At 45.8% G+C, this 16,453-nt stretch overlaps 1 protein-coding gene across 1 annotated transcript in view; it reads right to left on the bottom strand.

The window, feature by feature from the left end:
* Nucleotides 1-16,453, bottom strand: part of CDH13 (cadherin 13) — a 1,002,245-nt gene that overhangs the window by 19,469 nt on the left and 966,323 nt on the right. Inside the window, exon 11 of the mRNA XM_070613929.1 lies at nt 7,670-7,812. Within this exon, the coding sequence (XP_070470030.1) occupies nt 7,670-7,812 (143 nt within the window). The remainder of the gene's footprint in view (nt 1-7,669; nt 7,813-16,453) is intronic.

The raw sequence follows: 16,453 nt of genomic DNA, 5'->3' as shown, positions 1-16,453 counted from the left end.
ACTCACAATTTAGACTTTCTCTGAGGGCGTAAGAGCCATTCAGCAACAATCGTGGAACTCTGACCCCTATGCAATTTCAGAACAGAAGGGTGAGCGCAAGACGAGGTTAGAGGTGAGAAGCAGGCAGGAAGACCAGCCTAGCAGACTCTTGAGCAAAGGCAGTAAGTCAGGAAGCAGCAGCCAGCTACACCTTTCCTGCCCACCACCATCCCCTGTGGGATTCCAGAACTCTTAGGAGAAATCGCTTGTGACAGCTTTTAGCCCACATAAGACAGTGAGACTGACATTTGACCCCTCTGGTGATTATCCGAGCAGAAGCAATAATCACACCTGGATTTGCCCATGCTAATTGCCGTGACTTTGCCCCATCCTCTGCACATCCCCAGAGATTCCATCTTAACTGCATTCCCGAATGTCCCCACTCCATCTTGGTATTTTCCTTGTTATTTTTTCCCTTTCTTAAGACAGGCCAGTAATTCTGTGTTCGTTGAAGTCTTTAACAAAAGAGTTCCTGTACTTTGAAGGCACTATCTTAACCTTTTCAGAAAATCTGGACCACATAAGGTAAATGATGATATTCATCTCTAAAGATAAAATGCTTGCCAACATGAAAGGTCATATCTTATTAATCTATAGGATTAAAGGCTTTACTCTTCCAATCATTTGACGAAATACAGCCAGTCCTGTTTTAGCAAAACAAATGCCTTACAGTTACAATGAAACAATGTTGCTAGGCAATTTGTAGCTCATTAAAATTGATAACAGTTTAAGAAAAGTGCCTTGTACTTCTGTGCATATAGGTTACAACTTAGCCTCTAGCCACAGGGAGGGGACAAAGTGTCTTTTCCCCCAAAATCATCTATAACCTGGACATTATCAATATTACTATGAAGCGTGATTCTGGAATCTATCTAGACTAGCTCTGGGGCCCCAAGCAAATAGGTCCAAAGAGACTTTTACTCTGTTCGCCTCAGAACAGGTTTCCAGCCCTGCTTCTGACAGTCTTTTTACATTCCTCCATTCTGATCTCGCAGTTTCTAGTCTCTAAGAGGTGCTTAAAAGAAGATTCTCTTTTGCTGCTGCCTTATCACTGTTCTGAACTGCATAAGTAGAGCTGCGTGTAGCAAGTTATGATGCTGTCACTTCTGCCGCTTGCAAAGGGGCTGCAGGGTGAATGCTGCGCTTTGTCCCTCTGCAGACGTCCTATCACTCGCCTTTCCCGGCAGCGTTGGCCCATCAGCAGCCGAGGGTTGTCCTTCTTTAGAATAATAAGATGGGGAGAGTCTATCTCCGGGGTAAACAGGTACTGAGAGAATACGTGAACAGGACAGCCCTCCCCGGAAAGGCACAGTGGGCCAGGTACATGCCCTCCTTGTAGCCAGGTATTGGTTAAATTTTTATTGAAACACAGAAACATTCCTGTTTTATAAATACATGGATTGAAGAATTTTCACAATCTGAACACGCTCATGTATCCAACATTCCAAGATCAAGAAACTCATCCACCGGGCAATCCTGTAGGATGACTAGCTCTGCCTGTGTTTGAGCTTTACATAAATGCAGTCATTTGGAATGCGCTCTTTGGGGTCAGTCCTCTTCTCCCTGATATTATGTTTGTGAGATTCATCCACGTTGTTGTGAAGAGTTGCAGATCACTCATTCTCCATGCTGTGTAGACCCTATTGTGTGAATGCACCACAATTTACTTATTCTACTTTTATTGGGCATTTGGATAGTTTCCAGTTTTGGGCTATTATGAATAGTGCTATTATTAACATTCTGGCTCGTGTGTTTTGGTGAACACACATACACATTTCTGGGGGATATATAGCTGGGTGCATAATTCCTGGATCATGGGGTATACATATGTCCAGACTTAGTGGATACTTTCAGTTTCCAAAGTGGTTGTACCAATTTACACTGCTACCAGATGGATATGAGAATTCCAGTAATTGCACATTTTTGCCATCAGTTGGTATTTTCCATCTTTTCAGTTCAGCCATTTTGTAGGTGTGTTGTAGTATTGCATTTCATTGTCTTTCTTTGATTAATTTGTGTTTTAATTTAAATTTGTATAATTTAATTTTTATTTCCTTGATTAATGAAGCTGAGCATCTCTTCATGTTTATTGACAGTTGCATTTCCTCTGTGGGGAGGTTTCTGTTCAAGTCTCTTAACCATTCTTTGAATCGTGTTTTTTGCTTATGGACTGTAGAATTTCTTTGTATTGTAAATATTTTCTACTCTGTGGGTTACCTTCTTACTTTCTTAATGGTATCATTTGATGAATCGAAGTTCCTAATTTTAATATAATCTATCATTTTTCTTTTCCTTTTGTGGTTAGTCCCTTTGTGTCTTGTTTAAAAAATCTTCGCCTATGCCAGGACATCAATATGTTCTTAGATGTTTTTCTCTAAAAGGTGTATTATTTTACCTTCCATATTTTATCTGTAATATATTTAGAAATGATTATTGTATATGGCATAAGGGAGAGATCAGGACACATTTTTTTCATATTTGTATCCAATTAACCTGGCACTATTTATTGAAAAGACTGTGCTTTCCCATTTGCTCTACCATATTGTCCTTGTCATAATCAGGGACTGTGTGCGTGGATCTGTTTCTGAACTCTCTATTCTACTTCATTGGTCAGTTTTTTTTTTAATGTTTGTGCAAATATCACCCAGTTTTAAATGCTATAGTTTTCTAATAGGTCTGGGTATATGGTAGTGTAAGTCCTTCAACTTATTCTTCAAGATTGCCTTGGCTATTTTTAGCCCCTGTATTTCCATATGAATTTTATAATCAGTTTCTTCCCTTCTCCTCAAAACAAAAACCTGGGATTTTGCGTAGAATTGCATTGAATCTTTTAGGTCAATTTGGAGAGAACTGACATTTCAATAGCATTGTGTCTTCCAATCCATGAACGTGGTACATCTCCCTATAACACAGGATTTTTTAAAGCAAATTCTCTTAGCAATGATTTGTAGTTTTCAGTATAGAGTCTTTTCACTGTGTCCTCACGCAGCAGGAGGGGCAAAGGAGCTCTCTGGGGTCTCTTTTAAAAGAGATTTATCCCATTCACAAAGGCTTCCACTCTCGTGACCTAAGCACCCCCCAAATGTCCTCCCTCCAAATACCATCACATTGGGGGTTAGGTTTCAACATGTGAATTTTAGGGAGGACACAAACACTCAGTCTGTACCACTAGCCATTCCATCCTCCAACCCCTTCTACCCTCAAAATCTGACAAATGTCTTAAAGAGAGAATGGTTGTGTGTTTAAGCTGAATTTCCTCCTTCATTAGTTTTTTGCTTCCCACGAGACTCCAGGAGATTTCACTTTGTCCTTTAAAAGACATTTGTCCCTGGAGAAAATGCAACCATATGCTTAAGGGTCAGTTTTCACTTTGTGGTACCAGCGCCACATGACTATCACAAGTGTTTCTGATTTATTTCCCTTCATCTTGGACCCTCTGCCTGGGACAAGCCTGACCCTCACCCAGAATCAGAAAATGTCCCCAGAGAGAAAAAAATGGCTGGCTGTCTTACACTCTTTTTAGAATGATTCTTCCCTCTTTGGTATTTTAATTGATCTCATTAAATTGATCTAACTTAATTGATCTAAAGGCTCTCTGATACATTTACAACAAAGATTTTTGTTATCCATCCAAATTTCGCAGTGGGACATTGATCCACTTCATCCTACCTGGAAGTTCCTATAGCCATGCATTCTATTGATTTGTTTTGGCATAAATTCCTGAGCAACTCCTTGTTTGGAGAAAATAAATTTATTTTGCTTTAGCTTTCCTAGTATTATACCACAAAAAAAAATCCTTATTCTTTCATTCCATCATATACATTGAATTTCTATAAAATTAATAAAATCAATTGCTTACTTTGTATAAAACTGAGACATCAGTGTGATAACTGATCTTATAAGTAAGTGTTGGTTTTTCCTGGTTAAACATAATACCTAGAGATAAGTTTTCAATGAACGACAAAAAGGAGGCTTTAAACTAAAGTTGCTCTGATTTATGAGGTCTTTTAAAATTTATGCTCTTTTTGCTCTAAGCCTTCTGGGCCTTGTTCAAGATTATCGTCTCTAATGATGGTTCTGTATATTAATGCCAACCTGTTTTCTATTTACCATTACATCTTCAGGGACATTTCTGTCCTTTTAAAAACATCTGTGACACCAGATTTTGAATTTCTTTGTCTGATATTAGTATTAACAGAGTTAGACAAGAAATATATTTCAAGCTGTGTTTTTCTTGAGGACCACTCTTGGCTCCATTTTTTCCTTTCTGTAGCCCCCATTGGGGTGTGATTAACATTTATTGAACATTTACCATGGTTTTTGGTGGGGAGTGTAGAGGGCAGAGCACTTCACTTTTTCATTTCTCATGACAATCTTATAAGTAAGAATTCTCTTCCTCATTTTACAGAAGTAAAAACTGAGCCCCCCAGTCTGTAAGCAGCTTGCCCAGTTACACCTGACCCCCATTTCTGGCAAAAACTAGAGTGAACTTCATTTCTAGTTTCTTTTCGATTAATAATTGCATAAAATATTTCATAAAGCAATGACGACTATACTATTTCTGCATTTCAACCTTCCTTCGTGGTGTTCTTAGCCGAGAATTTTCTCTACGAGTACAGACAATACTATGTCGTACAGAACTCTGAAATCTTTAGTTTAGCTGATCCATAAGTGACACTTTTCATTTGAACAGCATCTTACACGCTCTCGGCTTATCGTCATCCCCTGCTTATGCGCTTCACACTCCTGTCTAGACCTATGCCTGCCACACAACTTACCTATTTGATGGCCCATCTCTTTTGAATGGGTGACTCCCCAAAAATCTCCTTACCTCCCTTCCAGTCTCACGTTGTCATTCTCTCACGGGACCTCATCTCAACATCCATCCCGTAAAGACAACATGGGAACGATCCTTTGAAACCAGTTCCCTTTTTGTTAATGGAACAATCATTGCTGGTTTCTGGACTAGAAACCTTAATATCACCTTTCTCTACTTTATGTTCAGTTTGTGGGCTTTTTTTTTTTAAGCTTTGCTTCTTTCTTCCAGATATTTTCTAGTTTCATCCTTTCTGGTCCATTTCTATTGCCACCAGGCCTACCCTGACCCCTTTAGCTAAGATACCTGCTAAGACTTTCAACGTATTTCCCAAATCTAGGCCCACTCCACCAAAACGAACTTCACTGCTTGGGTTTAGGTCCACGCGTCTTGCTTCTCTGACCCCAATTTCTGCTGCAGCTTTCTAATGCCTCCCTGCCTCACATCTCCTCATCCTCGGATCCATTTTCTACACTGCCAAAGGCGTTATCTTTCTAAAGCACAAAGTTTATTCTGGAGGCAAGGAAGCAACACGATCAAGTCAAACTCCTTGGCACAGCATACAGAGCATTTCACGATTAATTCCACAGATAGGTGAGCACCTGCTCTAAGTCAGGCACTGTGACAGCAGCTGGGCCTTCAGCACAAGACCTAGTTCCAACCTTAGCACAGTCGGCTGCCTGCCCACTTCTCTGCTCTTGTCTTTGCACATATGGAGCCTATCGCATAGCCGGCAGTAACGCTGCCAGCTTTTCAGCATCCCTCATATGTATATTCTTTCAGGCTTCTATTAGAATGCTCTACCTTTTCTCAAATTATCCTTCATCACTTGGTTTAGAGGTCCCCTCCATCAAGAAGCTCTCTGTGACCACCCCCGGGTCTGGACAAGGGGCTCCTCTGTGCTTAGTTCCATCAAAGTTACGATGCTCTATTACGATCTTCTGTTTACTTGCCTAACTTCCCAAATCACGCATTAGCTCACTGAGCACAAGGACTATGTATTATTCACCTTTGAGTCTCCAGGACCGAGCACAGTGTCTGGTCTAGCGCTCAGCTGATGAATGTCTCTGTGCTATTTCATCACGTCAGTTTCTTCCTCAAGAACTTAGGGGACCTTCTGGCTACCTACTGCATCAAATGACTCACCTGGATTTTGAGATGCTTTGAAGAGATGACTTTTCCATATACGTCCAAACAAATTTCTACACATTGACTCACAGGGGACACACTCTTATCTTTCCTTTTCTTACCTGTGCCACACTCCCTTCTCATTTTGATTCCTCTGCTCTGTGCTCTCAGGCAGCTCCACCTCCTGACCACATCACTTCTCCAAATCCTGCCTGTCAGGCCCGACTTAAAGGCTGAGTTGGTTGTGAAGCCCTCTCTGCCTGTCATATGCCATGGTGACCGTGCGCTTTTTAGACACATGCTGTCTGACGTGGTTTGGGTGTGAGTACCCAGCCCAGCATACACCGATGGGGTCTTGGAATTCTCAGTTCACCTGTCACTGAGCGTAATGAAGGCACACACAAAGAGTGCTATAAACAACCAGTTTGATGTATAGGACTCAAAACTGACCCTTTGGCCATGAACAGCTGGCTTTTAGGAATAACAGGGAGAGCAAACCTTCCTGTGTGATTGACACGTAGACATCTCAGCTTAGCAACTCGGGTCCCCTTATCTCAGCCAATGGCAAATCCTGTCGGCTTTGTGTCTGAAATGTACAAAGTCTCTCCAGAATCTGATCCTTTCCCAGCCCCTCCCCTACTATCGGTCCAAGCCACCATCCTCCTAAACTGTCATCAGTCTCCTAAGAGGTCTCCCTACTTCTGTCCTTGTCCCCTGTGTCTGATCCCAACAGGGCAGCAGAATGATCCTGGCACAGTGAGCTCGACACAGAACTCGGCGATGGCATGCTGTTTCACACAAAGTAAAAGCCAAGGGTGGTGGTGGGGGGGCCACACGGCCCTCCATGATCTGCATCCCCACGCCCTTCACGTACCACCCAGCTCCCGGGCTCCTTGCTCTTCCCTTTGATAACTTCAGGCTCCTGTCCCCACTTCCTTCATGTTTTTACTCAACTGTCACCGCTCAGTGAGGCTCCCCAGGGCCACCTTGTGAAAATCACAGCACCTTTTCATTTGCTCTCTCTTTTTCCTGTTTTCCTGTTTCATACATAAATAGTATGTTTTCCTTTTTCCAAAAAGTGTATTATGTACTTTACTCAGTTTTCTTCCTTTCTCCACGAGTGTGTCACCTGCACGAGGACAGTCATTTTTGTTTGTTCACTGCTGTCTCCCCAGCTTCTAGAGCAGAGCCTGGCACGTGGATGTTGCGTTATCAGCTTTTGAATGAACAGCAATTGTTATGTGATTATGAAGCTTCTGTCTGAGAGCACCTGATGTCTTTCTAATGGTACAGAATCATAACAGGACAAAGGCTGTGGGAACAGTTCAATCGTCAGGGCTGGTGATGTCCTCTGGGACTATCTTTGAACTTGCATTGAGTAAAAGAACCCTCCAGGCAGACGAGAGCATGACATCAAGATGAAGGACACCAGCATGGCTTCCTAACCTCGGCGCCTGCTTGAGATGGAGCACGGTGAGCTCCCTGCTCTGACCTCTAACTGGACAAAGACCCAAGACACCAGGACTTGGGGATATTAATGACTCCCTGGGTGTTTAAACATCTGCTTTTCCTGCCCCCACACATTTATATTCTTCCAAAGAACATCTCTAGGGGTACCAGAAGAAACGTAAAAATATATTTATAACCGAAAAGTATACACTGGATGGCATTTAAAAAATTACTCACCACTGTCGATCGCCAGGAAGAGGGCAGTGTACACACTGTTGTGGACAAATGGGGACTCGCGATCTAGCACAGCTCTGGTGTCAACAGTCCCATTGATGGGGTTAATATTCAGCCAGCCTGCTGGGTCTTTGTAAACAGAATACCTGAAAAAAAAATCCCCAAACAACATCAGATGACATTCAAAATAGATTCAAGAAATGTTCACTGAGTGTGGGGCACAAGTTCCCATGCTAGGTGCCAGATACTTCTTAACACAAATTCAAAAACCTTATCACAGGGGCCGGCCTGGCGTAGTTGTTAAGTTTTCACACTCTGCTTCAGTGGCCTGGGTTTGAGGGTTGAGATCCCAGGTGTGGACCCACATTGCTTGTCAGCCATGCTGTGCTGGTGACCCACATATAAGGTGGAGGAAGATTGGCACAGATGTTAGCTCAGGGCAAATCTTCCTCGGCAAAACAAACAAACAAACAAAAAACACATCAATGCAGTTACAGTTGTTCATTCAGGAACTAGTGGCTGACCACCTGGGCCTGCTCTGTGCTAAACTTTGCACAGGTGCCTCCTTAATTCCTCATGACAAGCCTGTGAGGAGGGAGCTCTTATCTGCCCCATTCTCATAGAGGCAGAGTTCACGGCCCATCTCCTGAGTTCAGGTCGAGTTTTGCTTCTTTTACACCTGGGATGTATCTTGTATGCAGAGCAGGTGGGAGAGGCACTGTGATGAAGGTACAGGTAGGGCACGTGGACCCTTGGAGGAAGAAGTCATTACCTCTGATGGATAGTAACCCTGGGGACCTCACGGAGGATGCAGCAACTGAACGAAGACAGGAAGAATGGGTGGGATGCTGTCAGGGAATGAGAGGGCGGAGAAGACAGGAAGATAGAACAATATGAATTAACACACGGAGCAGAGATGTTCACTAGATTGTAAGTTCCACGACAGCAAGGATATCTGTTGGCTCACTGTCACGACCCAGCTCCTGGAACATTGCTTAGCATGTATAGGATGCTCACTAGATAGTTGCTGAATGAGTGAAGAATCAGGGACCAGAAGGCGGATGGTTGTGGTCGGAACACAGCTTCTCCAGGGGAAACCGAAAGTAAATGAGTTTGGAGAGAGAGACTGGGTGAGGTTGCAAAGACCTGAACCACTGTTGTAAGGGGTTTGGACTCTGGATAACGGGAAATCATCAAAGATTTCTAAAATGGATGTTTTGAGGTTATTATAAAAACAATATCTGTTCATCGTAGGAAGTTAAAACAATATTAAGATGCACAAAGTAAGAAATGAAAATCTTCTCTATCAGGCAGACTCATTTCTCAGATTTCTTTGAACTTCGTGGGTTAGGTAATGTGGGACCGTCCCAGGGTCCCATCCCAGGTGCTCCAGCCTCCTTTGTACTTAAGCCAGAAAGATGCTTGTTGGTGTTTCTCTGTCATTCTCCACCAATCTTTAAAATAAATGCTCCTGAAGAGACATGAGAACTGATAGCTCATCAGACTGGTGAAGACGTCTGAAGTAGATGGTCTCTACCTCATACTGCCAGCTTCGGTTCTAAGAATGTTTAAAACCTGGTTTAACCAACAAGATTGCAAATCTCCAAATGAAGAGCTTGGGGCAAATTAGCATCCTAGCCTTCACAGCGGAAAAGATGTCCACATCCTAATCTGGGAAGCTGTGAATGGTGCCTTAGAGGGCAGAAGGGGCTTTGCAGATCTGATTAAGTTAGGCATTTTGAGATGGGGAGATTATTTTAGATTATTGGGAGGGGAGGGGCATAAACACAATCCCAAGTGTCCTTAAAAGAGGGAAGAGATTTGAGTCACACAGAAAAGGAGGAGGCACTGTGATCCTGGAGGCTGAGATTGGAGGGGCGTGGCCACAAGCCTAGGGATCCTGCAGCCACCAGGAGCTGCGAGAGAGCAGGAAGCATTCTCCCCTGGAGCCTCCAGAGGGAGGGTGGCCCTGCTGACACCTTGATTTTGGCCTAGCGAGCCTGATTGTGAACTTCTGGCTTCTAGAACTGGGGAAGAATAAATTTCTAGCCACCAGCTTTGTAGTTATTTGTTACAGTGGCAATAAGAAATTAATATCCCCACTGACAGATGAGAAGACTGAGGCACAAACCACACAGCTACTAAGATCACAAACCACACTAAGATCACAGAGTCAGGACGTGGACCCAGGTGGTCTGACCCCAGGGCCCCGGTTCTGAACCCCCACACTAAGCCGCTTCCCAGCTAACTGATTGGCGGGTGATCAGAAGATACTTCCCGAATTTTGAGACAAAGTTACCTCCGAGAATAGAATTTGGATGGGTGGAAGTGTAACTGGTTGGATTATTCACAAGTAGGTGGAACCCAGGGGGCTGTCCACAAACGTGTGGCAAGGAGAAGGGAGCTCCCCAGTTTCGTTGTCCCTGACTTGGTGGTAATCTTGGGGGGGTTGCAACATGATTGTCATCTGAAGGAGGCTGTGGTCACTGAAAGGAGGGATTGTCAGCCTGGGTCCTTGAGAAGGGGACCTGGAGAATAAGAAACCGCTGGCTCTCAAAGAGAATGAGCATCTGAGAAGCTGCCAGGAGCCTTCAGGTGGCATCCGAGCTGCCCCATGACAGGCAGCTCTGCACCTCTGGTCCCAACTTGGCCATCAGTTAGGGAGACCGTCCGCGTGCTCCCGGGCTCTGCTGAAGCCTCAGCACCAACCCCTGGGCGTGTCTGGGCTTCCGATAGGCCTGACAGATCCTCGGACGTGGAGTTCTCATTTTAATCCATAGATAAGCACTCTGGTTAAATGGGTCCTTCGTCAATTTGGGTCATGAGAACAGACCCAGGCACCTCTGTGTGCATCAATCAAATTAAGTTATTATCCTGCAAACAGATGAGCCAGACCCCAGACTTCAGAAGGCCACCAGGGAGAGGCCCTGTGGATGTTTCCTAGAAGGCACCGGTCTGGTCTATCCTATAACGGCCTCCGGGGCGCAGCCCGCATTTAATAATGACAGCGTCAACGGCAGCAGCGTCCACATGAAACCGGGCATTTACTGCGGGCCAGACACTGTTCTCAAGTTTCCTGTATCGACTGTTTCAGACCTCACATCGACTGTGCGAGATCCATAATATCACTATCCCCATTCCACAGAGGAGGAGGCTGAGAGGATGTGGGAGGCTACAGGTCTTTTAATTGTCTTAATTTTTTTCCATTATTAAACTACAGGCTGTAGATTTCTTAGATCTCACAGAACTTCTATCATTTTAAACTGACTTCTATATTAAAAAAAATCTTAAGTAGGATGTTGTGTTTTTAAAATTGTAGCACTTGACTTTTCGCCAAGAAAAAATTATTATTCCAATGCAAGAACAAAACAAAACAAAACAACTCTGAGATCGCCAAGGTCAGCGGCTAGTACGTGGTACGTGGCAATGGTGGGATTTGAACCTGGCCGGCTGGTGCAAGAGCCCTGACCCGAACCCTCTCGGCTGGCTCTGCCCAACCGTCCACCTTGTCAGCCTCACACGGGAGTGAAAAGCACGGATGCTACTGAGGGAGACTCTGGATTCTAACCATGTGACCTTGGGCGAGCTACTTCTGTGTCTCCGTTTCCTCCTCTGTGCGGTGGGGAGAATCCTAGTGACCGCATGGGTGTCTGTGAGGGTGAAATGAGGCCCGACACCCAGCACGTGGCTCCGTGCAGAGCACTGCCAGTGGCCGCTGTTATCCGAGTCAGACTGCCGACGTGCTTGTCAGTGGTCCACGGGGGTCAAGTCCACTGTGCCCTCTTTTTCACACGATCTGCACGTCCCCCAGAATGTTTTGGAAACATCCGACTCCGCGGAGCCCCGGGGAAGCAACATTCTGAAGCCGCGACAGTGACGGAGGCAGATGGGGAGGATGAATGAGGCTAACGCGGGTCTCCCCACACTCCCTAGCCGCCTCAATTATCGTTTCCATATTTCTTAAAAACAGAAGACGTGTGTTACTCATGAGAATGAACTGCTGTAAAAACACCAGACTTTCACTTCGATAGTAATTTATGCTTCCACCTGGCAAGCTCCCACTTACATCTAAGACGCAGCTGCAATGTCTCCTCTCTGTCACCCCGGATGAGTCCCCAGTTGGAATTAGCTGCTCCCGCCTCTAGGTCCTTGCTGGGCACAGGCATAGATTAAACGCCTTCAGAGTGTAATATGGGCCCTTATAGATCTGCTGCCTTCACCGGATGTGGAGCTTCTTGACGTCGGGATGAAGTTAAAGTTGGCTATCCTACTGCATGCCTACTGTGCCTTGCTCCGTGCTAAACACTTCACAGTCAGCACTACGTTATTTTTGTGGTTCTCAACAACCTGATGAAGTCGGTATCATCTCTGTTTGAAACATGAGGTAACCAAGATTCAGAGAGGCTTAGCAACTTGCCAAAAGCAGCACAGCTAAGAAGTGGCAGATCGGGGATTCAACACAGGTGGGCCTTAACCAGGATGCAGTCTGGTGCTCACTCCTGGGACCAGGTGTTGGCCATTCTGTATCCCCAGGGGCGGGTAGCGTGCCTGGCACATGGTGGCTGCCCAGTGAATGTTATTGCCTCTTTCCTGTTTCAGTTGCAACAATCACCGAAATAGAAAATGCAAAATGCAAAGAAAGGTAACATTTGTTTCCCATCTTATCAGGTAACACGTTCGCGCTTGATCCAGGAGTGATTTGTGGTGGTTCAACATACTGGAAATAATGAAAAATTTAAATGGACCGTATTTTAGTCCCTGATTACTTGACTCAGAGTTTAGAATATAAATAAAGGTGGAATGAAATAACCTGGCTTTTCAGGTTGGCAGAGAATGCTCTGTCGTTTCTTTGGTCTTACCATGCCACAGTTTTGTAATGCAATGCACGTGTTTGCTTCTCCTCTGGTGGAAGGAGTAGCGACATTCTGTAAAAAGCTTACGGACGTTAACTTGGACGCTGTGCCCTAAAAGCAATGCCCTGTGTGGTTAGGCCCGTGTGTATCGTATTCCCAGCGAGAGCAAGAGCTTGAGGGATTTACAGGAGAACGTTCCACTGTTGTTTTTCCTTAAAAAACAATCAGCTATCTATAGCTGTGCCATTTAACTGTGTTTCCACAGGGCCCTTTGTTTTGCTCTATTCATTTGAGTATTTCATTTGGTGCCTCTTCCCATCGGAGGCCTTTGGGACGTACGCCTGAGTCCCAGATCTCTCGGATGCCCGGCTTGCTGCTTCTATTCAGAATCACAGGCCTGGAGAGAGAAGGACAGGGACACTGTGTTTACTGAGCACACGCAAATCCCAGCGCGGTGCCCATGCCCCGCAGGCTAAGGGCTGGCTGAGAGCCAGGGGTGGGAAAGACCCCCGTGGAGGTGTGATTCCCCTCAATCCCAGAGCTGCCTACCCCGGACAGGAAAACAGGTCAAGACCACCAAGCAGCCTGCTCGTCCACTCCCTGGCTGATGGGTCCTTTTGTCAAATCAGCCCTTTGGACTGACGGGCCAGGCATTCTATGTAAATTTCTGACATTTTCAAAGCTGTCTTCTCAATAAGCCTTTCGGTGTGAAAATACCAGCGTGCAAGATGTTTTCTGTGCTTCTAGGCCTCAAGGAGGCATATGCCTTATTAAATAGGAATTTCCGGGTAATTTATCTGTAATGTGAACTTTGCTTGTTACAGGGGAAGAAAAATCAAATTACAAACAGGACTCATTGCAGTCTGTAATGTGGCTTCCCAGGAGCTGCTTGAGCGGTTGCCAGTGTCCGCCTCTTCCCCCGTGTTGGGCTGGGTGATACAGGGCAGGCTGAGCAGGACCACAGGGGAGGGAAGTGGGGATTGGGCTATGCGCCCTCCTGGGGAGCAGGCTCCCTGTGGGTGGGGCCCAGCTGAGGCGGGAAGGAAGCTGCCAGCAGAGGTGTTGACTGGGAAGCACTTCCAGCGCCAGGGATGCTGGGTCGGCCGTCACGGGGCCCTGGTAGTCGTGGGAAGGAGGAAGAGACCCAAAGTTTGGCAAGTCCCTTTGGTAGGCTTCTTGGGTTCACGTTCTTTCTGCCACGTAGGGGAGCCACGTTTGTTCAGCACAGATACCCAAACCACACGGGTTAGCATAGCCTGCCTTCCATTCTAGACTCAAAAACATTACAGGGGCCAGCTCCGTGGCCGAGTGGTTGGGTCTGCATGCTCCGCCGCGGCGGCCCAGGATTCGGATCCTGGACGCGGACATGGCAGCGCTCATCAGGCCATGTTGAGGTGGCATCCCATATCCCACAACTAGAAGGACCTGCAACTAAGATATACAACTGTGTACGGGGGGGTTTGGGGAAATAAAGCAGAAAAAAAATAAAAAAGATTGGCAACAGTTGTTAGCCCAGGTGCAAATGTTTAAGGAAAAAACAAAATTACAAAGTAATACAGTGCTATTAGTGCGGGAGTGGCCAAATGGGTCAATGCCATGGAATAGAGCCCTAGAAATGGGCAAGTTTATGGTCAGATAGAGATAGAGATGTCTAATACAACAAATATCTAATATATGTTAGCTAAACAGATCTACCAATCTAGTTCTCTAACTAGCTAGATAGATATTTTGCATATATTATATATATGTGTATCGATATATGTGCTTGGAAATTTACTATTTGATACAGATGGCATGTTGCATTGTTTGGAAAAGCTAGACCATTCAGTAAATCGTGTTGGCTCATTATCCATTTAGGAAAAAAGTAAGTTGGGTATCTTTCTGACGCCTTTTGACAGTTGGGCATGTTAGGATGTAAGTAACTGAGTAAAGAGAGGTCTGGGCGTCTATTCCCAAACCGGTAGCGTGGGCTACCTCAGAGAGAGGATTTGGGTTGGGATCCTTGTCTCCGGAAGCCAGTCCCAGATCCCGAGAGCTTTGGCTAAGCTGCAGTAAGAGAAGTGCTGGTCCAGAAGACCTTTCTGGGGGGGAAGCATCAGAAATAGCCTGGCTGATGTCACGTGGTGTAGGGAGAGGTGGATTTTGGACCCACACATCAGCCTAACTGCAGCTCATTCTCAAAGAGGAGTCGGTAAGGATGGGAAAGACTATGAGAACCTGGAAAATGGAAACTAAGAACGGGGAAATACAGAGTAATTTTATATTCCTACTGAAGAAATGTTCCCGTGGAAGGAAGCAAGCAACCCCATAAAACCACAGGGAAGAAAGGAAAGAGGAGGCGTATACTCAGCTCCCCACTTAACTCCAGCCCAACTGGCCCCCTGTGTTAGATGAAATACCTGCTTGGGTGATTCAAATCAACCACTTTATTTGGAAACAGAGCTAGAAAGTTGTAAAATTCCCGGCTGAGGGAAATACACCGTTTAAAAATAGCTCATGTAGCTATGGCTCCGAGTGTACAGAAACGGGCGTACTTCAAATCTTCTGACAAAACAGACAGAAGAGATGCAAGGGCCAGTGAATTCCAGAATCCTGGTTCAGTTGGTCAGCCACAGCCCATCACAGTTCAGGGTTTGTGGAAAGCGAGGGGCAGCGTCTCTTCCTCTCCCGGGGAACCAGAACCAAAGGAAGCGGTCTCAGTAACAGGAAGGACTTCCGAGGGATGGGGAGATGCCAAACCAGCAGACGTGGACAGGAAGAGCTGGCTGTGAGCGCCCCGGCAGGACCTCTTAGGGCTGGGAAGGTGAGGATAGAGTTTGCCAGCTGAGCTTGGGGCTATGACCTTCCATGGCTTGACAGTAGCTGGGAACTGGGGAGGAGCTTCTGACACCTCCAGACCCTACCCCGCACAGCCCCCTCCTCAGCATCCCAGAGCCCCTGGTGGCATCCTGTGGTCATCCTGCACGAGGTTCTACCAGGTTAAGATTCTGACCATCACACTCTCTTGGCAGCTGCCATCTTCTGATGGCATCTGCACCAAAGGCTGGGTTGGGTCCTTCCAGACATTCTGACCCATACTCTGATAACAAGCAATGCCCAGCCATATCTAAGATCACCTTCCACCCCTGCAGTGGACCACGGTAGGTCTGGTGGGAGCCCGTTATCTCTGGTCTGTCATGGGATACAGCAGGTGAGACAGTGGGGATCCTCTTTGGCTTGGACCACCACACTACAACTCACTCTTCGCTTCTATTCTACTTGCTACAGCCCATTCTCCAAAAAGCAGCCAACTGAAAGTTGATCGTTTTCAATTTTACATCATATTGTGCGAGTCCCCACTTAGAATCCTCTAATGGCTTCCCACTGGGCATGGAATGAAATGCAGACTCCTGACCATGTCTCCAAGGTCCTTCTGAACTCTCTAACCTCAGTTCGTGCCTCTCACCTCACCCTCCCTGAGCTATAGACACACTGGCCTTCCTTCAGTTCCTTGAAAATATCAAGTTCATTCTAGTCTTAAGATTTTCCATTTGCCTCCTGGGACTGAGCCACTTAGATTTCCACATGTGGGTCTCATCATCGTCCAGATCTCAGCTGAAATGCCGAGGCCCCCATGTTCCCTGGAGGGACCACCGATGATCGCCCTGTCTTAAGTCTGTCTCCTTACCTGGTTAGACTCCCAACTTAGAATGTCAGCTCCTTGGGACGGGGACCTCATCTATCTCATTCAACCCTCCCCCCCCTAGTGCTAAGAAGAGTCCTGGGCACACACCGGGTGGGTACTCAGTTGTTGAATGAATGAATGAAACTACAAGCCTTCCCCCATGAGCTTTGACTGACCCTCATGCTGGTGACTCAGAATTCTAAAGGAATTTTGTCCTGAGGTGCCTGTCCATCCCTTCCCCAGGGACAGCCTCTCTCTGAAAAGAGCCAC

Source organism: Equus przewalskii, chromosome 3, assembly GCF_037783145.1.
Source record: "Equus przewalskii isolate Varuska chromosome 3, EquPr2, whole genome shotgun sequence".
NCBI classification, from domain to species: Eukaryota; Metazoa; Chordata; class Mammalia; order Perissodactyla; family Equidae; genus Equus; species Equus przewalskii.
The sequence above is the reverse complement of the archived record's forward strand: the minus strand, read 5'-3'. Positions and strand labels throughout refer to the sequence as shown.